The sequence below is a fragment of the Melopsittacus undulatus genome, chromosome 16 (assembly GCF_012275295.1).
Source record: "Melopsittacus undulatus isolate bMelUnd1 chromosome 16, bMelUnd1.mat.Z, whole genome shotgun sequence".
Classification (NCBI taxonomy): domain Eukaryota; kingdom Metazoa; phylum Chordata; class Aves; order Psittaciformes; family Psittaculidae; genus Melopsittacus; species Melopsittacus undulatus.
Genome location: NC_047542.1, coordinates 3,392,455 through 3,418,017, shown reverse-complemented (window position 1 = coordinate 3,418,017; position 25,563 = coordinate 3,392,455). Strand labels below are relative to the sequence as shown.

Below are 25,563 nucleotides of genomic sequence, written 5' to 3'. Positions count from 1 at the left end.
CCCTTCATGGATCTTCAGATATTACTTCCAATCCCTCACTACAATGGGGAGCAGTGGGAGACTGGAGCAAGATCTGTTCCAAACAGGGTTAAACAAACAGGGTGGGCAGGGAAGGATGATCCTGGGCTATGCAGCATCTCCTGCTCAGACATCAGGGCTGGGGCTGGTCACGGTGCCTTTGCCAAACACTGGGAATAAACCCCTGTGCTTTCCCCATTGAGAAAGAGAAAAGGGATCCTTTGTGCCTGGAAAAGCTCTCTTTGGCCATCCCAATGAAGCCATTCTTGTCCATCTCCACTGCATATTGATTCTGGAGCAAGAGCAAAGGAAAGGCTCCAGAGATGTTGCACGGGCTCTGCCTGCCTCTCATTGCTCTCCTTTGGAAGCTACAAACACAGCTCACGATTCAACTGAATAGAGCACCACAGGCATCACAATGGAGCCCATGGAGAGGTGTGGGGGTGAGGGGGGTTCCCAGCCTTCTCTGGTGCTTGGAAAACCCACGTTCAGAGCAGAGTTCCCCAGTTACCAGAACTGGCTTCCGATTCACACCTGAAAGTGTTGTGGGTTCCCACCCAGCCCAGCCCCCCAAGAGGTGCTTTATAAGGCTCTGACTAACCCCGAGAACCTCTGGTAGGCAAACGGTCTCCAGGGTGTTTGTCACTCGGAGCAGGGCGGCCGCTTCCTCCTCAGCTACCGGCACAAAAGGCCCCCAGGAAAGGGGTTCTGCAATTACCACCCTGCCTGGCAAAGCTGAACTCAAGAGCTGGGGATCTTTAAACTTGTATCAGTCTTGAGACTGATTTTACCGGTTAACTTTCCACTTACAGCTTCATCTTCCCCCCTGCTCTTTGGAAATGAGTCTGTCACATCCTGGCTTCCCACGGCAGAGAGGAGGAAAGGTCTTTGCCAACAGACATCACAGCCAGCAGGGCAAAGAGGGGTAAAGGTTGCTTGGGGAATGCAGAGGAAGGTGAAGAAGTGGGGAAAGGAGAAGAGGAGGAGGCCTGGAGGCAGGGATGCTGCCAAGCAGCAGGATGCAGGAGATAAGAGAGTGGGGAGGAGGCAGAGGGCTCCTGGAGATAGGGGTGGTTACCATGAGCTGCTGAGGCGTGATGGAGTTGTCTGTGTAGATGCAGAGCTTCTCCACGGTCAGGGGCATGGTTTCACGCAGCTTGGAGGCCAGGAGCATGCAGACTGCTCCCAGGAGCTGCAAGTGGCTCTTGCGCACAGGGACTGAGGACAGGTAGCGATCCACATAGTTCATGGCCAAGGGGAAGACCTCTTCTTCACACTTCTGCTCCTCACACACCTAAGGACACAGGGAAAGGAGGTTTGAATGAGCACAGGACTCCCCAGAGCCTGCCTGCACCCCAGCTTCAAAGCTTCTGGTTGTGATGGAGCTTCACACTGTATCTGCAGGGCTTCAAAGGCACCTTAGAGCTAAGGAGTGAATTAGCTGCAGGTGTTAGGCCCACGATCTTGGTGGGATTACACCCAGCTGGGGATGGAACAGGACAATTCCACCTGAAATGGAGCAGAGACACAAGAAGAATCAATGGCAGAGCCCAAAAGTCCTCCTCCCTCAGCCACTTGTACCACAGCCATGACCAGAATGCAGGAGCCCTGAATTTCATCCTCTGCTCTTATTTCTCAACCAGTATCAAAACACTTGTCATACTGTACTTCCTTCTTTCAATGTAACCATAAAAAACACTGTGGTTTCTCCTCACATAGCACCCAATGCCACCATTCTCCCTCCAGCAGCACCGAGGACACTGACAGGCACGGTCACCATCACTGCCAAGTGTCATCTGCCCATAGGGCTTCACAGGAACAGGCTCCAAAGCACCACTCCCTCAACCACCCCTCTCAGAAAGGGAATTGCAGAAACAGAACAATAATAGCAGGGAAAAGGGGGAGAAAAACCCAACTTTTAAAGCAAGATGGTCATTATTTCCTTTGACAGAAGCAGCTTCTGCAGCAGCAGTGGGGTGGGGAGCAGGCAGGCTCTAACCCATGTCATTTGTCCTTTGCAGATTTGTTCTTTCTCTATTGAGGCTCTGGCCACCTCATGGAGAGGCCCATGAGATTCCCTCCCTGACCCCCCCACACTGCATCCCGCAGAGAGCCCCATTCAGTTTGGATTTAGGGAAGTAAATGGTAGCGGTGCTGTTTTCCCTCTTTGAGCAGGCACTTTCAGCCCTGCCCAAGCACTGCTGAGCTCTGCCCAGTCTTGGGGAGCAGGGAACAAACTGGGGTGACAGCAGCACTGCAGCAATGGCACTTGGGCCATAACAACCCCGTGCAATGCTCCAGGCATGGGGAAAAGGGCTCATGAAGGGCCTGGAGCACAAGTGTGGTGGGGAATGGCTGAGGGAGCTGTGGGGTTCAGGCTGGAGAAGGCTCGGGGGGGGCTTATTGCTCCCTACAACTGCCTGAGAGGAGGATGGAGCCAGGAGGGGCTGGGCTCTGCTCCCAAGGAACAAGGGATGGGACAAGAGGAAACGGCCTCAAGCTGCACCAGGGCAGGTTTAGATGGAGCTGAGGAACAATTCCTGCCCCACAGGGTGCTCAGGCATTGGAACAGGCTGCCCAGGGCAGGGCTGCAGGCACCGGCCCTGCAAGGGTTCACACACTGGAGACGAGGCCTCAGTGCCATGGGTTAGGGGTGGCCTGGGCATTGCTGGGGAAGGGTTGGACTGGATGAGCTTAAAGGTGTTTTCCAACGGCGCTGGGGCTGTGATTCCAGCGGCAGCCGGCGCAGATACCGCCCTGCTGCCGGCTGCTTCCTCACCCAACAACCCCCCATACCGGAGACCCGACCTCCGGCGCACCCGGAGCCTTCGGGGCTTTTCTGTCCCCTGGGTTGTCCCTCGCACCCCGAGCCCGCAGCAAACAGGGGGGATGCGGCTGTAGTGGGGGAGCGTGGAGGGGGTGCCCGTACCTCCAGCATCCAGAACGCCAGCATCTTCCGCATGTAGGGCTTGATCTCCCGTTGCACGCAGTGGAAGTAGGAGGCGCGGGGACTGTACCGCTCCTCCAGGCTCAGCAGGTTCTGCAGCACCCGCCGGTCCCCCAAGAGCTGCGGGTCGTGCTCGGCGCGGGGGACGCGGGGGACGGATTCCACGCACAGCAGCTCCATGTGCAGGGAATGGGGCCGGGAACGGAGCAGGACGGGACGGGATGAAGGCAGAAGCAGGCTCCGCACCGGCTCCGCGGACGCCGGGAACTGACGGCGCTCACCGGGGGCGGAGCCACGGCCAAGCCTGTTCCGACCCGCGCAACTCGAGGGGCGGAGCCAACGACGCTTCCAGCCAATCAGCGGGCCGAAAGCGGGCGGTGGCCACGCCCCCGGGGGCGGGGCGACAGGCGCGCCGGCGGGCTGACAGCACGTGGGGCGGCGGCGGGGCCCCTGCTGCCATGTTGGAGTGGACACCGGGACCGGGAGCCCCCGGGGCTCGCCCCGTTCCCCCCCCCCCGGTACCCCGTTTGCTTGCAGGGGCCGCTGCCCGCTGTGCGCAGGGCAGGCAGGCCGCAGACGGACAGCCCGGGGGCTGCAGTGAGGCTGCCGTCCACCCAACCTCCACAGGTCTAAAAGCAGTTCATTCAGTATTTATGTCTCTATCTTTCTGTTCGTGTGCGTCTGCCCCGAGTCCTTCAAGGCTATGAAAACAATCAGCTGTGTACATACTTGGAGCCGGTCCCTACAAAGGCTTCCACAAGTTCCCCATGTGTTACTCCTGGTGCAGCTCCACAGGAGATAGCGTCCTCAGTGTCTGCCCAGATAAGGCTTTTGTCAGGCTTGGCTGCGTTTTCCGAATAATTAACAATTGTTTGGAAATGCCTTTGCAAACTGTACACTGAGCAGCCATTCCTCTGGGAATTTCAAAGTCTTTGGGGTCAGTTTGCACTGACTTCCACAGTGCAGGATTTGCTCTGTGCAGGGATCAGAGTTTGGTGCTGGTTGACCCAACAGTAATTGCTTTCTAGGCTGAGAAGGTGAAGGCTGTCGCTCGGGACACATTGTTCTGGTACGGTTTATACCATACAATTCTCTAACTGGAAAGGGGAATGGATTGCCTTCAAACCTGCAAATTAAAACCTCCTCAGATTAGCTCAGGGCTCTGTTTTTAATGTGAGCTCCCAATCCCAGCTCCAAAAGCAACCTGCCTGATAGAATGAGCAGCCTGGATAAGCCTCCTTGGCACTGGGATGGTGCCACACTGCAGCATTCACAGCAGCAGCTGGAACCAAATGATTCTAATCACAAATGTGAGAGGTGGGACCACCAGCAGCTCCTGCTCACCCAGCAGTGGTTCCATTGTGCATGGCTCTGTCCATCAGTTCCCAGTGCAGGATTCCTGGGCACAGGGAATGGGACGGACACAAGGCCAAATTCAACAGCAGGAATCCTGCAGTCCTTGGGGAGCAGACTGCTCCTGTTCAGAGAGGAAATGGAGCAATGTGATTTGGAACAAGGAAGGACTTTTGGGATGCAGCACCATACAAAGGGGACTCAGTGGAACACCCGACTGGTTCTGCTGGGGTATCCCTCACTATATACACACGTAACATGGTTTTAAGCCAAGGACCAAAGCACCAAAGAAGTGATGAGCCACAACAGCCATTCCCCCTCCCACAAGTCACTTTTCTGGGTGTCATTTTGACACATTTAGTACTTTCCCTGCATTTTCAGGCATCTGAAAAGAGCCTCTTAATGCAGAACAAACACATCAAATTAACAAGCATTAAGTAAAACAAGACTGAAGCCTTTGCTCTCCCTCCTCAGGATTTCTGTTGTTGTTGCAAATGGAAAACATCTTTTTGCTCAGAGGTTGAGAGGTTCCATTGGTGACAGTGAACACAGGTCACACACAGAACACACACCAGAATCCCCCTTCTACACGTGGCTTTGGTTTTCTGCAAGTGATGTGACACTGCCTGAGAGCATCCAGCATGGAGATAGGAACAGGAGGAAGGAGAGGGGGTGAACAGATTGATCCCATCCCTGCTGCTTAAAATGAAAAAGAGGCATTTGAGAGCAGGTTCTCCCATCCCTTTCCCCACTTCCTTTCACCTTACAAATAAATCTTCAGTGGTGTGGGCAAGAAACATCTGAAGAAGCTATGGGATACATGTCTGTGGAGCAGTCAGCTGCTTTTAATCTGGGATGACCCCCCCGGCTCTTTCATTGTGAGCAGCATCCCCCACTTGTGAGGGGAAGAGAAGGGCCCCATGGCCCACATTTATAGTAAAAATAGACAGCAGCTATTTGCTTTAGGCAAGCAAAGGGAAACCACAGCACTTGGGTTCTGGGTCCTTCTGGTTTCTGGGCTGTGCCTATTGAAATTGAAAGTTTTCCTTTTCCCAGACTCGATGGTCATTGTCCCAGTGCCTGGCACACCATTGGGTTCGGTGGCCACCGCACACGCAACGGCACAACAGGGCCCATTGCACAAGGAAGTGTTCCCTCCAGATGATGACTTGGCAAAAGCCAGGCCTCTGCAAGCCACAGGATCAGGCTGGAAAGGGCAAATTACAGCCTGCGGGTGTCCCAAAAAGCCTCTTGTGTGGGTGTGTGGAGGGAGAAGAGAAAATTCCAGGAAAGCCCAATTTTGGTGGCTGCTGTGCACAGATAGGCAGCTTCCTGGCTTTGGCGACAGCAGGGAAGGAAATTCCTTCCGAGTGAACTTGAAAACCCCCTGATGGGCTCCAGACTTCCAGGATCTCCAACCAGCAACGTTGTTCTTCGCTGAGTCATAAGGGAGGGCGTTTTTGGGGTATGTTGATGATGAATTTAAAAGAGGGACCAGCAACTGGAGCTTTTAAAGGGGCAGTGAGGATGCTGGGCTGATTCTGAGGGGCTGCTGGTGTCATTTGTTGGGGTGCCCGATCAACAGGAGCATGTCCATAAGGTCTTTGCTCCAGGGGGGTTTGATCCACGTCACTGTCTGGCCATGCAGGCTGTCAACCAGCAGGATTTGCACCTTTTCTGCACTGGTTTCTATGTCTTTTATATCTATCTTCAGCCCAATTTTGATCTACCAAGAGCTGAGCACTCTTCCTCCTGGGTCGTATTGTGATACGGTATCATTGGTGACAGCAAAATGAAACTACTTAACATACACCAAGGACTTGAAAACCAAACCCAATGAGCAAATAACTATGCCATGTGCTAGAGGAAACCCCACAAAGAGAATAAAAACCAGGTACCATTTTGTGAATGTGTGAGAAAGGCTGAAGATGGTATTTTGCACTTTATGGTTTCATGATTTCAAAGCACTTCAAACATAGAATCCCAGCCTGGTTTGGGTTGGGAGGGACCTTAAAGCTCCTCCAGCTCCATGCAGGGACCCCTTCCACTGGAGCAGCTGCTCCAAGCCCCTGTGTCCAACCTGGCCTTGAGCACTGCCAGGGATGGGGCAGCCACAGCTTCTCTGGGCACCCTGTGCCAGCGCCTCAGCACCCTCACAGGGAAGAGCTTCTGCCTAAGAGCTCAGCTCAGTCTCCCCTTGGCCTGTCCCTACAGGTCCTTGTCCCAAGCCCCTTTAGCTATTGGCAAGCTGTTCTATTATATTTTACATGCAGTTTTCCCCAAAGGAGAGAGATTTTTGCAACTATTCCCAGCAGGACCAAGGGCTGTGGCACACAAGGGCTGGTGAGGATGGAGCAGTCAGGCTGGGGTGCACATGAGTCGCAGCCCATGGGTATAGGGAGCTGAGGGTTTCCTGCACTCGGTCCCATGCTCAAACACAAGCCTGCTTTCTGCCCACAGAGCTTCCCTCATCTTACTCATTCCTAACATAGAAAAACTGCTTTCACTGAGCTGAAGGGAAGTTTGGTTGTGTTCAAGTTTAACATCTGACCCCAGGGATGTGTTTCCTAATACCTTTCCCATTACTGGCAACCACTGCATTCCCTTTCCTCTGACTTAGTCAGGCTTTTGAGTGTAACTAATCACTTTGGGGTGATACCATCTGAAAAGCAAGCCTCAGCCATGCTTAGATAGATCTGGTGATGATGAGGATTCTGAAGATAAACCATGCTGCTTCAAAGGCCAAAGCGCAGCTTTTCCATTGACTGAAAGCCCCATCTTGGACCAATTGCCTCTTGAAACAAAACTAAAACCGGGACTGTTGATGCTGTTGGGGTTTCTGCTCTGTCCCTGCACTGGAGCATGCCTGTCCTTGGGATATAGATCAGCTTAACCTGGGATTTGGCTCCAAATGAGCCAGCCCAGTTTCCCTCAGCAAGCCACTGAGGCCAGCAGAGATTTCAGTGCTGTTTCATCTGATGTTTTATGAGAAGCACTGGGACAGCTTTGCCTTCATCTCTCATTTCAGCAGCCGCTTTCTGCCTTAGGTCCTTTTCCTAACAAAATCTAAACGAAGTCACCTTTTCGTTGCCTCAAACCCATGAGCCACCCCCAGGTGAAGGCTCAGTTTGCTTCCAAAAGGCACATTTCAGACACCAGCCAAATTCAGCTGGTAGAGATTGAAAGAAAGAGCAGAGAAGAAACATGCAAAGCTGAAACCAATCAATTTCAGAAGGCAAATGGGGCCTGGAAAGCCCCCGGGGGGGGGGGGGGGGGGGGATATATTTAGTACATTTCAGGGGATTATCTGTGGCTGCCAAATATGCAAATTGTTATAAAACACTGCCCTGCAATTTTACATCTCCAACACATCTCTGTTACAACACCCTGCCCGTGTCCATCCTTCCTGCCTTCCCCTGCCCTGAACTCATCTCCCTGCCCACGTCTTGCACAGATCAGATGGGTTTGGGTTTCTCTAAGAGGTTTTGCTTGCACGACACTGTGCAGCTGCTGTGGCAGGAGCGGGGCCTCTCTGCCAGCACAAAGTGCCAGGCAGTGGGGCTGGGCCTGCTCCAAGCTTCCCAGTGGTGCAGGGAGAAAGGGAATGTGCTGTGGCTGTCCTGGAGAAAGAACCAGTCCTGCCTGGGGAAGTGAGGAGGAAGGGGAGAGCTCAGAGCAGCTCCAGTGCCTAAAGGGGCTGCAGGATACCTGGAGAGGGGCTTGGGACAAGGGCCTGGAGGGACAGGCCAAGGGGAATGGCTTGAACCTGCCCGAGGGGAGACTGAGCTGAGCTCTGAGGCAGAAGCTGTTCCCTGGGAGGGTGCTGAGGCGCTGGCACAGGGTGCCCAGAGAAGCTGTGGCTGCCCCATCCCTGGCAGTGCTCAAGGCCAGGTTGGACACAGGGGCTTGGAGAAAGCTGCTCTATGTTGGGGTTGGAGCTGGAGGAGGTTCAAGGTTCCTTCAACCCAAACCAGGCTGGGATTCTATGATTCTATGAAGCGGGGACTTGCCCAGCTGGAACAGGAGCAGGGTGAAAGGAAAATGCTTTACCTCTGGGTAAAGGACAGGGCATTTTACCTCCATCAGGACAGGGCAGAAGGCAGGCTCAGATGGGTGCCAGCAATGGGCAGGCAACATCCCAGCAGGTGAGTTGAGTCTGTGCTGGATGCAACTCCTCGGATGGAGGATGTGCTGTGTGCACTGGAGTGGTTTTGGGGGTAGAAAGAAACCGACTGCTACCCCAGGGGCTCCCCCGACTTGGGGTGCACCTGACTGTATTTGCTTCAGCACAGGCTCGGGCACTTTGAACTAGAGGCAGACCTTGAAGGCAAGAAGCCTTTACCAAGAGCCGGCTGCTGGCGCTGGGTTCACCTCTGGTATAACTGAAAGGAAACATCTTGTACCAAGGCCACAGCAGCCAGAACGTGCCTGTGCAGCCGCCAGCACTGAGCTGAGCTGCTCTCACCTCCAGCTGTGTGTGCTGGCAGACCCCAGGGACCATCCCAAAGCCACCAGCTCTGCGGCCAGGCTGGCTTTACCGTGCACAGCACACGTGTGCTCCTCAGGCAGGGAGGAAGGATGCTCATCCCAGCGGTTCAAACTGCAAAGCCAAAAGGGGAGATGTTTAGGACCTACAAACCATAGTGATCGAGTAGAAGGGAAGAGGAATGTCACAGCCCTGTGTTAATAAATGGAGGTGCAATTCACACAGCATCACCTGCTGCTTTGAAGACAAGTCTCCTGCTGTAAGCATGACACTGTGCTGGCAGAACACCCTCCCCTGAAGGCACAAATGTGGCTGTATTTGTTGTCACTGTCACTGCCAGGCACCTCTGTATATCCCAACAGATGCAGAGAGATCACATTCCCTGAGATGCTGTAATAAAATCTGGATGCATTTCTCCCAGCAGTTCTGGTGGCTGGATATTATCTACATATGCTTCTGCATCCATGTCATCAGTAATTACTGCCATTAACAACACACTCATGCGATACACTCTGCAAACACACACACAGCACCAGGCAAGGAGCATCCCCACAGTACAGAGGCAGATCTTTGGTAGAGTGATTCCAGTGGTTGCCCAATACATGAACCATTTCTTCCGTCACTCACATTTGCTTTGAGCCCAGCAATTGCTGCTCCTGCCCCCTCTGCCCTCTCCTAAGCATCACAGTGGCAAAAGATGATGTCTCCTGAACATCACGATATCCTAATATTATATCCTAATAATATATCCTAATATGTATTTATATTATATATTATTATATATGATATATTAATAGAATACCCTAAGCTGAAATCAGAGGTTTGTATGGCTGGCTGAGTTAGAAAGTGGCATTGTGTCTCATTCAACTATTGCTCCTAGAGCCAGGCTTCAGGCACCCCAAAAGCAAGTGCACAGCTTGTGCTCCTGCCCTGTACCTGTGAGCAGAAACACCATCCTCCCTGCACTAGTAGAGCCTGAGCAGAAGAGCATGAGATCCACTGCCATGCACTACCACAGTCAGCCTCCCACCAGGATACTCTCTGTAGCAATTCAAACAGGAACTTCCTTCCCACTGCGAGCTGACAAACAAAAGGGCTCCTGCAATCAGGCATGAGTGCTTCTGAGTTTGTTTCAGTAGCTCTTGAGCCTGGTTTAGAAGGTGAGCTGGCAGACCATGGCCCCAGCACAAGTGCTGACATCTGGGCAGTGAGCAGCCTGTGCCAGAGGCTGAGCCAGACCAATTCCAGGGTGAAATCCAGCTGGATAAGCTGTGCCCTGGCTGCTGCCATAGGGCTGATCCCTGGTCTCTGCTGCACACTGAAGAGCACTCTGGTGCTACCTGTATTTCGAAACTACACACCATAAGCTGCTGGAGATGGAGAAAAGATGAGGGGATGGCAGCAGAGGAAAGCAGGAGCATCCGTGCTTACCAAGGAGGGCACTGGAACAACTTGCTCCTTGCTCCCAGCAGATGAAGCCAGGCCTTGACAAGGAGCCATCACCTCCCTGATGATCTCCCACAGCAGACAAGGGGATCGTACAACTGTCGTTGGCTCTTCTTCACCTTCATGCTGGGGGAGACTCCCTGCTGCACAGCCACCTTGCCAGTGCCCATGCAAGCCCAGGGCAGTGATAAGTGCAGAACTGCTGCACAGCATCATCATCAGAGCTGCTGCTATCTGCACAGCTCGGCTCAGGAGCCCAGCGCTTGTCAGCCCTACCAGGAACTGTCAGTGCCATAACAACACCTCCTCCTTCCTAATACAGCTGTGCCAAAGCCCATTGCAGGCAGCTGATGGATGCTGGCCCAACAGCTTTAGAAGCAGCTGGAGATGCTGGAGCTTGAGATGCTGGTTTGGACCCATAAAGGTGTTATGATGCCAGGTAAGTGGCTATCACTGGAGCACAGCAGGGATTACTGAGCTCTGCCAGCGGATGTGACCTCTCTGGGAAGCCATGGCCCTGCTGGAAGCCTATGAGGGAATGGAGAAGCGTGTAACAGATGAACACACAAGGAACACAGGGACAAGGACACATGGGTCGTCACGGCCTGGTAGGCACAGCTTTGCTGCTCCTTGCCCTGGAATGCTCCTGCCTCTGCTCTCTAAGTGTGAGTTTGGAACTGAGATCTCTGGTGTCTTCCTTTTGGCTTCTCCTTCTGTGTGCTGGACCAGCCTGGTCTCTGGATGGAGAGCTGCAAACAACAAGAGCAGGAAGGAGACTCTTCAACAGGGACTGCACTGATAGGTCAAGGAGTGATGGGTTTAAGCTGAAACAGGGGAAGTTCAGGTTGGAGATAAGGAAAAAGCTCTTCCCTGTGAGGGTGCTGAGGCGCTGGCACAGGGTGCCCAGAGAAGCTGTGGCTGCCCCATCCCTGGCAGTGCTCAAGGCCAGGTTGGACACAGGGGCTTGGAGCAGCTGCTCCAGTGGAAGGGGTCCCTGCCCATGGCAGGGGTTGGAACTGGAGGAGCTTTAAGGTCCTTTCAAACACAACCCATTCCATGGTTCTATGAAGCATGGCAGAGATCCAGGCAAAGGGAGGAAGATGAACTGCATTGCTCTGCTCAAGCTGTGACAAATGTGTGGCTCAGCTGGCAAGTGACAGGAGGAGATGCTGGGCTGACACAGCCAAGGAGCTTTCACTTCCCCGGCTGAGTGCTGAGCAGCACACACGATGGAGTGCAGAGCGAGTTGTTTCTCCTCCCACCTGAAGGGCTTCTTGCATTCACACAAGGCAAATGTCAAATTGGCACAAGATTTTGACTTGTCAGCCCAGGCAGAGACAGGAGCTGGGAAGAGGCATCCTTAGAGAGCCAGCAAGGAAAGGGAGGAAAAGAAGAGCTGAATCAAGGATCAAGGACTGGATTCTCAGCAGATGCTTGTTCTCCAGGTGGTGGAAGAAGCAGGGTCTGGATTATTCTCAGCCAAAACAAAGTGTGACCATGTTTGCATAAGAGCATCGATTGCTCTACCTCTGTTGGCAAATGAACCTTGCACAGCTCAGGAACAAGTGACAGTGGTGAAGCACAGACCAGACCTACATCTTCGGAGCCCCAGTGGTTTGTGGGGCAGGCAGATGTGTATAGAAGTGATGGTTGTACTGAAGGAAATGCTCCTTACTGGGTGAGACACAGAAACTGAGACTACTGCAGTTACTGAAGGAAATCAGAGCTGGGTCAGTAGAGACTAAAGACAGAAGTGGGGGGGAATTAACCAAAATATGGGGCAATAATAATCCCACTAGTGATGTTCTCAAGGCCTGCAGAGATCACTATCATGGGCTACACCCTGGCTGGCCCCAGGGCACCCCGGTACCCAAAGCTCAGCTCTGACAGGGTGGAGCTGTCAGCATCTGCACCAGCTCTGGCCCCCCACCCGCCCTGGGCAAGAGGAGCCTCACTCAGCAAAACAAGAGCCTTCAGAGGATGTTTTTCTCCAACAGAGCTGGGAAAGTGGTTGAGTTTTGTACCTGAAAACAAATCCATCCATGGTTCCGTTCTGCCTGGTCAACCTCTGTCCTTGCCATGCTGCAACGGGAAGGTCAGGCTGGTTAGAAGGAAGAAGTTCTACCCTGTGAGGATGGTGAGGCCCTGGAACAGGCTGGTCAAAGAAGTAATAAATGCTCCATCCCTGGCAGTGGTCAAGGCCAGCTTTGACAGAGCCATGGGTGACATGGCCTAGTGTGAAGCATCCGTGCCCATGGCAGGGGGCTGGAACTGGATGATCTTCAGGTCCTTTCCAGCTCAAACCATTCTCTGGTTCTTTATGGGATGGAAGCAGCAGGATTTGGCCCTCAAGCCATAAAGGGGAATTTTTCCTGAGGCTGCTGGACACAGACACACACTGTGGGCCCTTGCCTGCCCCAGCCCCAGTGCTGCAGCCCAGGCCTCACCACAGCGGGTCCCCTGCACTGCAGCACGGCCTGAGCTGGGCAGGAAACATTCCTGCCATCCCACAAACATCTTCCTGTTCCGCAGCAGGATGAACCCAAGAGCTCTCAGGGCTGCTATAGCCTTGTTTGCTAAAGAAACAAGCCCCATACAACCCTGCTGCCTGTGGCCGTGTTCTCTTTCCCATCAATTCTTAGTCCTTTGGCCAGTTTCAGCCAAGCTGGACCGACTTGATCAGGTCCACTGCTGTTACATCCCCATGAGCCTCCTACAGGCAGGAGAGACCCATTCACACTTCCACTGAGAAATGGACTCAGCCCTTTGCAGACCCTGGGTAACACACACATGAGCTTCAGTTCTGCCTGACCTCGCTGCCCATGGAAAGTGCCTGGAAAGATGTGCTGCACCATGGCACAACCTGGATGTGGGATGATAAACCTGAGTCCAAGACTTCCTGGACCCAAGGTGGCTCCAGCCAGTGCAGCAGGGTCACACGTTCCCTGTTCCAACAAACATCCAAGCAGGGAAAGGGAAAAAACTCAGTGTTTTCCTGCCAGTGTTTGCCCTGGGGACTTCCAGCTCCAGCACCAGGCATCAGATATCTCCAGCATCCACCTTGTTGCACCCTTCATCAGCAAGAAACTGGGAGTAGCTTTTGCCTTGACCCTTCAGCAAAGCACCCACCACGTCACACACATCCCTCCACCCTCCAGCTCCTCATCATGCTCTGCAGAGGACACTTCCCTTTAGCTTTCATCCCCTTGCTGCCACCTCATAGCTCTTCACTGCCTCAATGCCTAATCGTGCATCCCAGCTCCTGTGTTATCTGGGCCCTGAGGCCACCCTGGACCTGTGGCCATGCCAGAAAGGTCAGAGATAAGCAAAAGGTCCCTTTGTGCTCCTGTCTCCATGCCTGGGCTTCATAGAATGGAGCTGCCCTCAAAGAGAGGCAGATGACAAACAACTGCACGGGGACATAGACTGAGAGTGCTTCCGTAAGTGCCCTGCACTGACTTTTAATGCCCAGGCAGGAGGGAGAGGCTGCCCTAAGGGATCAGCAGGCTCATATCCCTACATGCAGAGAAGCATAAGGGCAGCAGGAAGAGATGTACAGATACAAGTGAATCCACTCATGGCCTGGAAGAGGTAGAGATGCATCAGTGTCCTCCAGCTGCTGCAGCCTGGCAGGGAAGCCTGGGAGCATTTAAAGAGGGTGAGATTGATGCCAGTGCTGGCAGCCAGCACAAAGCCTCAGACTTCCCTCCACAGCCCAAGCTGAGGCTGGCGATGGGTCCAGGGACAGGATGCTGAGCACAGAGCTGGTGTTCAGGCTGAGGCACAGAGCAATTCCCAGTCAGGTCACTGGGCAGGCAGCACTGGAGGGGTCTGGGAACCAATTCCTGAACCAAGTGAAAATAACCTCTGGCTTTTCATCAGTGATAAGTGAGAAGGCGGATGGAGAAATAAGATCATACACACCGAATCCCACCTTTCTAGACCTGCCTCTTTCCATCAGAGCTGCTGTGAGCTTTGCTCCTAGCTCAGGCCAATAGTGAGCACTTTGGGAACTCCCATCCCTGCACCTTAGCAGTGATGAATGAGTTAACACCTGCAAAGTGCTTTGCTGCTGTGTATTTCCCAAGCAGGCAGTGCAAATGCTGCTTCTGGATTAAGAAAGACCATGGAATACCTGTTTAGTTTATAACTGGAATAAGATTTAGATGTCCTGTTGTACTGCCTGATCACATCCTACCTGCACACAGCACCCCACCACCGTGTACAGCTCTTATACCACAGCCTAGAGGAACACTGAGACACCCGCTTCCCTTCTGCGCCCAGCAGGAAGGCTGGTGCCAAAGGCTTTAGATTCCAACATTCCCTCCAGTAAATCCATTCTGCCTTCCTGTCTGCATGTACAGTGCAGGGGAGAGCCACACTGCTGGGCCTGGGGCTGTTACAGCTAAGTGACTTGCAGTAACCTCCAGGATTAATGTTTGCACCTCCTCAGTCTCCTGCCAAGGCAGCTCCTTCCTCCAGCCACAGTCTCCTCCATCACTGTCCCCTGCTACTGCTTTGGTATGAAGTGATGCCAAGTGTCTGCATGACTTGGTTTAGGACACAGCTTGTGATCTATCTGAAAGAGGAGAGACACATTCATCTAAGTGGCAGCTACTCCTGGGAACACATCAACCAGAGACACCAGAAGCTAACAGTGTACCCTGGAAACTCCTGCTTGGGTCAGTAGATGGACTCAGCTCTGAATACCAGTTTGATGTCCATGGAAACAGCAGATCTCTCTTTTTCAGGCACACACTGCTGGAGATTACAGTTGATCCTAAGGTAGGAATAAACTAAACCAGGGACTGGGCATTTGTCCCTCTGAACCTGACAGGGCTCTCCTGCTAGATGGGGTTAGGAGCTGCTGCAAGGCCAAGACCAGACTCATATCCTTTGCTGTTACAGCCATCAAAATCCCAAGTGATTCCCTCCCTGATGCAAGCACATCCTCAGCCCCTGCTGAGACCCATCCCTGGGGCCAACAGCTGAGATGGTGACATACAACAGGTTTAAAGCCAGGGCTGATGTTTGCCCTCAGTTATCCCCTCGAGACCCCCTCGACCTCAACAGGCTCCCATGTGCAGCACAAAGCAGCTCTCAGCCCACCCAGCTCCACAACATGCAAACTTATTTTTACCTGACAGCTATGTTTGAAGTATACACAAGTGTTTATTTACTTCCTGCAGTGAAAGTTAAGAAGGGGAAAAAATAGATGCTGAGCAACGATCTCTGCTCACCTGCAGAGGCTGATGGTTGGCTGCGCAGCTGAGCACCGTGGTGCTGCCCTACAGACACCCCACTTCCCACTCCCCATCTCTTGGCACTTCTTGCACCTGCAGCTCTGGCTCAGCCAAGCCCTCAGGCACAGTGAGGTGCCCAAAGGAAATGTAGCTGGTCACATCCACATCATAAAGTATGTGGATGATGCTTTGAGCTAGACCTGCAAAGCACTGCTTTAGAGCAGGGATGGTTATTGAGGGCAGAGATGATGCTTGAATCCTCAGCCCCCAAAGGTCTGCTGTACTTAAGCCCACTGTGCCCTACATTTAACCCTTCAGGCTTTGCAAGCTGATGGGTTCAAAGAGCTTTAACAGTTGCATCAGAGTGAAAAGCAGCTGCAAGAGAGGCAGAACATGAATGTGGCACAAGAGCTTTGAGGAGAGATGGAAGCAGGGACATTACACAACATCTCAGCAGCAGTTTCGCTGCACACACTGTCACAGCTTGAATCACATCAGGTTATCCCAGCTCTGGTGCTGTCACTGCTGCTCTCACACTCCATTACCTGTTTGCATGCCATACAACACCCAGCAGAGCTGAGCCTCCCTTTGCATCACTAGCAATAATGAGGTTGGATCCTTCCCTGCACTGACCAAGCCATGCCACAGGTCTAGATGTGTACCCAAGCCAGGCAGGGCTCTCTCTTGGACAAGAGAAAGCTGCTGAGAGAGTTACTGGGTAAAGGTGAGAGGTGTCATCTCCCCACATGAAAGATATGGGAGAATCTCTGCAAAAATCTGAGCCTCTCTGGGGTATTTCCAATGGAGAGGCTGAGCTGGGCTCTGACTGTCAATGCAAGTAAATAGTTCAGGCAGACCTCCCATCTTTATTTAGTCATAAGTTTCCTGGCTCAGGCCAGGAATTAAACAGAGCTGGTTTGAAAGGTGCTTTCCATAAGCCTAGAGTCCATCTGTGCTTGCCTGGGCCCAGCTCCCCCATAAAACATGTGCACACAGAAACCTGAGCTGTCCTGAGGAGCAGAAGCACCTGAATGCTCCAGTTTAGAACAGGCCATTTTCAACTGAAAAGCCTTTGCAAGAGAATGCCCCAGCCACATATGCAAAGGAATAAGAACTGTGCAAAGAACAATTAGGGTTGGATCAAGCATCCATCCATGTGGACCAGCCCCACCCTGCCTTGGGCCACCAAAATGCCTCCCAGAGCTCTGTGGTGGCTGCAAACAGGGATGCAGGATGGAGCTGCCTGCACCGGGATGTGCTGCTCCTCACCTCTGCTGATGGTGAGGAGGTGGTGACAGCTACACCCCACAGCAGAGCTGCTTTGGGCCTCGTCAGATGTTGGTGTTGTGGCACCAGTGCTGCTCTCAGGCATTGCAGGCAGGGGTACAAGCAGTTCTGCTGATGTTGCTTTCATCTCCCCCTTGCCCAAGCTGTGGTTCTTGCACTGCCAGCACACTGCTTACCTCAACGACACGCAAGGGCAGAAGGACACAAGGCAGCACTCCTGCACCAGCTCCGACTTCTGCTCTCAAATAGGAAGTTGATAAAACCCTCACTTTTTGGCTGCAAGAAGAAAATCAGATTTCAAAACCACTGTCAGAAGGGCTCAGAGTCCTGCAGCAGCCCTGGCATTAACCCTTTGCAGAAGGCAGCTGGGGCTGACATCAGACACCCTGGTCCTGCCTTGCTCAACCCTTTGGAGGCTTTTCTCCCTCCCTGAGCTGCTGTTTACATTCTCTTGTAGCACTGCTTTTACCTTGGGACCTATCAGATGGCAAAGCTGCCTTCCTCCATGAGCAGGATGGGGGTTGGAGAAGAGGGAGGAAAGGGGAGGGTAGGAAAAGCTGCTGCCTCAGTTCATGGGCACCCACTGCAAGCAAGGAGCCGAGAGGAAAGAGAAGCCCAGTGCCAGGCTGGATGGCAAAACCCTCTCAGCAAAACACTTGGCTCCTGGGGGAAGATCCAGCTCCTCAGTGCCTGCATGGGCTTTCCCAGTCCCCAGATCCTGATTCCAAAAGACAACTCCCAGAAGAGCCAAGTTTCACCTCTGTTTGGAGGTGGATTTTTCCACCTAGCTGACACACTTCTGCCTGAGACTCCCTTCTCAAGGAACAGACACACAGAAACCTATAGACCTCCAGGGCTGGAGAGGTGCCATTCAGCACCTCAAAACACCCATATCCATGCTAAAGAAAGCGCTTTGGCACACAGGACATCCCAGAGGACTGAGCCCTGGTGTTTGCTCCAAGGATCCACGCTGCCATGGCTCTTTGGATTAAAATGATTAGGCTTAGGGGAACTTCACTTGGGAAAGTCACAGCTTCAGCATCCTTTTAAGCACAGAAAATACCACTAGAAGGGGCCAGTTTTCAGGTTGGTTTGCCCATGTCCTTTGCTGCCCTGGCCTAGAGATGACCTAGGTGCTGACCCTGGTGGGGCTGTAGAGCAGAGGCCCACAGCAGCCAGAACATGAGCACCATCAGCTCAGCAGCCCTTCTCCACGCACATATTTAATGGAGTTTGGAAGCATCCTGCTCCCAGGGGAAGAGATTCCCTAGTGCCTGGGAGGCAGCAGATTTATCTCACCTCAACACACACAAACACCCCTTTGGAACCCTCCTGCCACATAATGGAGCAGCACAAACCCTCCCCATCAGCCCTGTTCCCTTTGCAATGTCCCTGTGATGCTGTAGGCTGCAGACAACCTTTGCAGAAGGTCCCAAGCTCTAACCCAGCTCTGTGATTCTCACCCCCTTCCCCTCCTCTCTCACTGCCTCTTCTCTACCAGTCTGTGATGAAATGGAGCGTGTTCAACTGCCACAGCCAGATGTGGGGACCCCCTTCATGTGTCAGAAGAAAGAAAAGAAAGCAAAGAATCAGAATCACATATGGTGACAGCTGTCTGCATGGGAAATGGGGCCTGGAGCTCTCTGTGTACACCCCAGCCACAGGATCCTTGCTTGTGCCATGGGAACTCCATTTATCAGCTCTTCAGAGAGCTGATCTTACAGATTTACCCCCAGATAGACCCTGCTGCCAGGGGGGGTGAGGAACCCTCTCACCCCACATGCCCTCCTGTACAACCCTACCTTGGAAGTCAATGCAGATCACAGTTCTTTGTGCCCAAGGAGCCTTTTAAGCACAGATCTGCTCTTCCCCATCTCCATGAGGCAGCAGAAGCCTTGCTGCCCTCAAAGATCCCCCTCCCTCCAGCCAAGCTACATGGTTCTACAGGCATGGAAAGCTTGGTCTGCATCTGCCCTAGGGCAGCCTCCCTTGCTCCCAGCCATCAAATCCCCTCTCCATTACACTTCAGTAGGTGTCTCTTGCCACCAGCCCTGGGAAGATCAGTTCTTGGGGTGACACTAGCATCCTTTTGGCCTGATAGAGGTCCTCACAGACAAACCCAGGTGACACACACAGTCCTGCTCTGAGGAGAACGCTGTCCAAGGAGCATCATCCAGTGCCACCAGTTTCTACCCACAAACATTTTCTTCACTATTTTGTTTTTGCCATTTCCTGGGACAGGGAATATTCTGGAATTTCCCAGCCCATCATCATTAGGTTGGACCCTCTAAAAACCAGGGCACAAGAGAGGGACAGCAGCAGAGCCAAGTCAGAAACGTGACCAGTTCACAGTGCTTATAGAGAAAGCTTCAGCCTTAGAGAAGAAGAGACATGAGGGAGGAGGAAGGGAGATGCTCTCCATCCCCATGCTCAGCACAAGGGGGGAACAGACACAAGAAGCCTATCGCTTCCCCCCAGCTGGTGCAGCTCCCTGGAGCCAGTGGAGACAGGGCTGTCATCTGTGTGAGCCTTTATCAGCTCCTGTTTCTGCTTTGGGCCTGTCTTGCTCCAAACTCTCGATTTCCAAAAAGGGTGGGAGATGTCCTGGAATCAGCAGCACATCCTGAACAGCTGCTGCCAGCCCCTATCTCTGCCTCACCCCTTGTGCTGCTGCTGCAGCCCCAGAGAACAAGCTGCTAACACAGAGGCCTTGAGGAGGGACCTTACACCACAAGTCCAGAGCGGTCCGGTTGTCTGATAGGGTTCAGTTTGGGGTTCCCATGATGTGTGGCTGATCCAAGGCTTCCATAGACTGTGTTCCTGTGGGAAGAGCTGCATGGAGAAAACAGGCTTTCCCCATTAAGGCTTATTCCAGGCTATGATGTGGAGCCCCTTCTTCCTCTCAGAGAAGGTAGAGAGCCATTTCAATACACAAGGCACGGCGGAACTGGCATGAAGACAGCATTGCCTGCATCTCCAGCATGGGCAATGGGATTTTTCCATGGCCATGGGTACACATGGACATAGACAATCAAGTCTCTCCACCCATCTGAACAAAGACACTTAAGCATCTAATTCCAGTTGGAATAAGTCTCCAAGCCAGCAAAACCCATGCTTTTTTTGGGGGGGGGGGGGTGTATGATTTTAGAGCCATTAAGGATTGCAGCTCCTGAAATCAAGGCAGGCCTTCGGAAAGGCAGGTTCTTTGTGGAAGTCCTTGAAAGACAAATCATGTAACAAACCTCCCTCTCCCAACAGCCTATTTCCAAATTCCTTCCCGAGAAGCCTCCCTGTCCCCCAGGAATCCTGTTTTGAGCACAGATGAATAAACTTCACACTTTGTTCTTAGCAAGAATCTTTTATCAGCTCCTTGGCCTGATAGTGACAGTTTTCATTTCATCTGAAGGTAGGAACAGGGAGCTGGATTTGATCAAACAAGAATCAGTGCAAACCCGAGCTCTAAACTCAGCCTGAACCTGCTGAGAAGGTCCAGTAAGTTCACAGAAGTTCCTACATTTCATCCATTGCTGCTGCTTCCGTATTTGCAGCATCCCACTGGGAAGAAAAAAGGGACTTTCATCAGACTGAGCTCAAATTTACAGCTACAGGCACTTGCTCAAAGCGCTTTGCTAAGAAACTCTGATGCTTCAAATGACAGATTTAATGGGCAAATGAAGGTGACAGCAGACCCACTCAACCCTGTTACTGTCACCCACTCCTGCAAGAGTGGGCAGCTCCCAACTCTGCAAGTCTTCCACTCAAATCACTGCTGGTTCTCCAACTATTCCTCAGATCCATTTTAAAGATGGGGCAAGAAAGCACAGGTACAAAAGGGAAGCTTACTGCTTCACACAAAGACTAACAGCAGAGCCAAACCCAGGCTCTGGATGCTGATGTCCTGGTCCTTGCATCCCAGCAGCAGCAGCCCAGTTTGTACCACATCACCCAACACTGTGAGAAGCATCTCCAAGAGCTTGTAAAACCCCTCAGTCCTACCTAGAAGTTTAGCCACGTCCATGCATAAGACTCAGCTGAGGCATGTGGGCTCTTCAGAACCCATCCAAAGAGCTTCCCCATCTTTCGGGAATGGGAAGCACTCACAAAAACACACCAAGCCCAGCTGGCATAGCTATTCCAAGCTTTCATGCTCTCCTCTGAAGCACAGCCAGGGCAGCCCGTGAGCTGCTGCAGGAGTCCCTCATGCTGGCCCTGGCTGCTCCCTTCTCTGGTAGAAGAGCTACCACAGCTCATCTTGGTTAGCAGAGGTACCCTATATCCCACCATCCATCCCTGGGCATGGAGGAGCAGGATTCCTTCCCCCACTTCCACCCTGCAAAGACAACACCCACCGTGTGGTTTCCTGACACAACAGAGATACTTGTCAAGGCAGCAAGAACCCATATGTGGGAAGTGGCCTCCTCCAAGCTGAGCTCTGGCAGGGCTGGTGCTCTGGGGTAAGGCTGTCACCCTGTGGGGCCAGCAGCAACACCTCACACACTGCAAAGCATCAAAGGCACATGTGAGGCAGCTCTGGCTCAGAGTTGAGGTGGCTTCATCTGGCAAACTGTCAGCCACAGGGTGCAAAAACACACAGGAGAGACTGTCCTGGCCCAGCTTTAATGCTGACAACTGATGGACGAGAGATGGTGCCCACCTGACTGTGCAGTGCTTCCTCCATAGCCTGAAGGTCTGAACCTCTTGAAGGTGACAGTTAAAAGGCAGATACTCGAGGTGGGGAATGGGCTCATGGCCCAAGGGAAGATATGACAAATGTGGATAAAGGGGTCAGCAAACAGGGATAATTGTGGGTTTACTGCAGTTACACATTGCATTTGCCATTTCTTGGTCCAGGACGAATGAGAAGAGAGGGATTCGAGATTTGAGAGGGTTCAAGGTCAGACATATCAACCCATGACTGCTCCATCCATGTGACACCTGGCAGTGTCCCTCTGCCTGTCTCCTCAAACCAAGATCTGCTGTTCCTCAGAAAGTGAAGTTCACATCTAATGGATTGCACAAAAGCAGCTGAACTCATCACCTCTGGACCCTAAAGCTTCAAACAGGGACAGAATGGAGAGCATCATCCCCTGAGTCACCGATGAGGCAGGATGAGCTTGACCAGAGAGCTGCAATAGCTCTCCGCAGTGCTGCCTCTGGGCAGGCTGGAGGTGTGGGTTTACATGCTTGGTGGATGAGACATGACACTGACTCAGGCACACAGCATGAGCTGGGGGAATGGGAAGGAACAGTTTTTGTATCAATGTTGAAATAAAAGGCCCAGCAGGTATCAGTCACCCCAGGCCAGTCTGAAGCAGTGACAATGCTCCAAGGCTCTGGTTTGGCCAGAGCTCCGGGACCCCCACACTGTTGCAGGCTCATCCCTAAGGAGCAAAAGGAGACACTGAGTAGTAGGGGAGGAGCACCAAAGACCCTTCAGGCTCCACTTCCAGCGCAGACACTGCTCTATGGCATCACCTCAGCAGGATGCTGGCTTCGCTACCTGCTCAGAGCTGCCTACAGACATCACATCTGCGTAGCTCAGCAGCTGAACCCCAGTACTCCCTGCTCAGAGCCAATCCTGCCGTGCCTGGGAGTGTGCTGCACCCTTGAGGAGCCCTATGAAGCACACTCCCCTATGAAGAGATGCGTTTTATCTCCTGTTGTAACCTTGCTGCCCTGCACTTCAGACCCCTGGCTCTTGCTGTTAGATCAAAGAGTCCTCTCTCCCACCAGCCATCTCCTCCCCTCATGGTTATTTATAGGTTTGACTCAACAGCTTCAAGCTTTACCCTCAGAAAACTCCCCATGTGCAGCCCCAGCTCACACACTGAGGTGTGTGTTGCATCCTGGAAACTCTTCTCCACCCCCTGCCCACCTTGCATGGGTTTGGAAAGTGAATGTAAATTCCAGATGGAATCGCTGGGCACTATCCAGAGCTCCCACACCTCACCAGGAGCCCTGGCAGGGCCAGGACCAAACAACAAAGCCAGTAGGAAACGTGCCAGGGGTTTACTTCAAGAGGCTTTAACCAATATACATGTACACTAACAGCAATTCTGCTGCTTTAGAAATGAGGAGAACAACAAAGAAATAATATTTCTCAAAACAGTAAGGAAAAGACTAAAACAACAGCAGGAAGATGGCTGCAAGATCTCTGCAGCTGAGCTCTCATTCCTGCAAGGCATAAACCAATGTCATTGCAGGCAAAAAACACCCAGACTCTGAGCTGGGCAGTTTATTCCCTGCCTGCCCAGCAGCTTCCTCCACATACCAAGTGTGTGTCACTGTCAAACTGCAGGATGAAGCCCCCAGAGCTGGTTGCTCAAGGAGTTTGGGGGCTCACAGGAGCTTTGCAGCAACAAGTGTGTGCAGGGAGGGTTTTAGTGGCATCCTCACAGCCACCAGAGGGGTGCAAGAATTGAAATTCACTGATTTTGGTTTCTGAATCAAGTTGCTCACAAATAACATTGTGGTAAATGTACCAGCCCTGGCAATGTTCAAGGCCAGGCTGGATGGGGCTTGGAGCAGCTGCTCTAGTGGAAGGTGTCCCTGCCCATGGCAGGGGGGTGGAACTGGATGAGCTTTAATGTCCCTTCCAATCCAAACCAATCTGAGACAGGTCACAACGTGCCCTCTGGTGGCAATGGTACTGGGGTGGCTTGGGCAGACCCGGACCGTGTCAGTGATGGCACTATGACATTTAAGACCACAAACAACCGGGGACCACCCTTGGGCTGTTGAACACATGGTGCAGAATCCAAGCCCTACACGGCTCCCTCAGAGCCTTGAGCCTCCCCTACCCAAAGGGCCCAGAGTCACCAGTTCCCACTGTTCTTTTCATATATGAATTTCAGCAACTTCACTGCTTCCCCTCTGGGCCTGGACATTCAGAATAACAGCTCAGCTGGATTTCAATGCTAACATTCTTCTGTTGTGTGGGGTCACACAGATCAGTGTCACACACCTGGGAATCCCAGCTCCTACCTCTGCATATGAATCAGAGTAAGCACACACAAGCTTTTTCCTTTCTCAGTCTAATATCAATGTGAAAGTGGGTTTTGGTGTTGGACAGATGGGGACAGGCATAGGAATGTGGGGACAAGCACAGGACACACAAGCACATGGGGATGAGTGCGGGAAGAACTTCCCCAGGGTACCACACCACCACCAAGAAGATTTTGATGTCTGATTCTGCCTTTGTTCAGCTCTGAATGCAGCTCACAAGGAATTCCAGTGCTTACAGATGGGAAAATGACTAGACCTCAGAATAACAACACATCACCCCACTAACCACAGCCCCCCCGAGCATCCCACCCAACACCTTTCCCAAACCAAAGCCCCATAAGTACAAAGAGTTACAGACTTGAACAGTTTGGGTTTCTGAACTTTACCTATGAAGTTTGCGGAAGGAATTCAAAAAGAACATTCCCAAGAGAGCAGAAAACAAGCACAGGACTGTGAAGGGTTATTTACACAATAGCTCCCACACATGAGGAAATGGGGTAATGCAGGACATAGGGAGAGAAGCAGCAAAAGCTGTTAGAGGGGCAGGCACCAGCCAGAACAGGCAGCAAATGGGGCAGAGGGAGGTGAAGGACTCTACAGATCAGGGGTTTATGCTCCACAGAAGGGTGCTGGGTCTCACTCCATGTCCTTCAGGAATGTGTCTGTGCTTTACACAAAGCAGTTCAGTGCAGAAACACTCCTGAAGGCAGGGACTGCATGCAGGTTTGCCTCATTCTACACAAGGGCTGTAAATAACAGACTGACAAAGTGACATTACAAAGTACTGGGGACAAGAGATGAAGAAGAGCCTGTCCACAAGCGATAAACCAACCAGGGGTTACGGATCAGTTATCTTGTGCTGTGTTTACACTGCACCTTTCCGATGTGTGAGGTAACTCAGGTAAATAATAGCATCCTCCCCACTGCACAGATGGGGAGGGAAGATACTCAAGAGGGTGACCAGCAGAGACCAGAGCAGACCAAAGCCCTGACCTGCACATCTCAAACACGTGCATGGTGCTCCCTGAGCACTGGGCCCTCCTTGATATCTTCTGCCCCAAACACTTGAGGATCTGCTCCACAGCACTGATCCCTGATGATCTTTGTTCACCTGCTGAGTGTGGCTGGAGTGTTACAGGGAGGAGATGCTGCCTCACTCAGTACTCTCATGGACACGACATTGACCACCAAAGCACCTGCCCACACTTTCTTCCCCACTTATCCCCTACAAGAGCAACTTGTACATTGGTGGAATTAACTTGATGCAAGCTGAGATTCAAGGTCATGGTGCTTCTCCTGGTACCACAGCACCACCCAGACAGACTCCTACAGACATTTCAGGCTCAGCCCAAGCCTGCAGCAGCATCCCAAGGATGTTTCAGTCTGTATCTCCCAGAGTTCACTTCTTCCCATCCAAACAACAAGGGGCTGACAATTCTCAAGTGTTACCCAGCAAATTACAACCTACTGAAGTTAAGCACTCGCATGTCCCCCCTTCCAGCTTCATCTACAATGGCATCCTACTCCCTAGCGTGCAGACCTCCACAAGTCCCTCAGTTGGAAGCCCCCAGGGCTCAGCATCTGTTAACGCAGCTCTACATCTCTTCTTAACATACAAGGGGCTGAGATCCTGCCCTGCCTCCACCACAGAGCCCTGGCAGGGATGGACATCCCTGTTGAACGATAGCAAAGGCTCTGCCTTCCAGCTTGGCACAACCAACCGGGGAATTCACACAATTCCCTGGGAATTCACACAGGGAAACTGCAACGAGAAAGAG

At 52.4% G+C, this 25,563-nt stretch overlaps 1 protein-coding gene across 3 annotated transcripts in view; it reads right to left on the bottom strand.

Moving 5' to 3' along the window:
* Positions 1–25,563, bottom strand: part of CCND3 (cyclin D3) — a 33,944-nt gene that overhangs the window by 7,552 nt on the left and 829 nt on the right. The window contains exons 1-2 of one of the 3 annotated variants that reach the window (XM_034069773.1): positions 16,957–16,977; positions 1,097–1,312 (exon numbers count right to left, since the gene is read on the bottom strand). In XM_034069773.1, the coding sequence (XP_033925664.1) occupies positions 1,097–1,267 (171 nt within the window). In that variant the 5' untranslated portion in view covers positions 1,268–1,312; positions 16,957–16,977. Of the gene's footprint in view, positions 1–1,096; positions 1,313–2,947; positions 3,164–16,956; positions 16,978–25,563 lie in introns of those variants that run through there. The other 2 variants (XM_034069772.1, XM_034069774.1) reach the window with 2 other exon arrangements.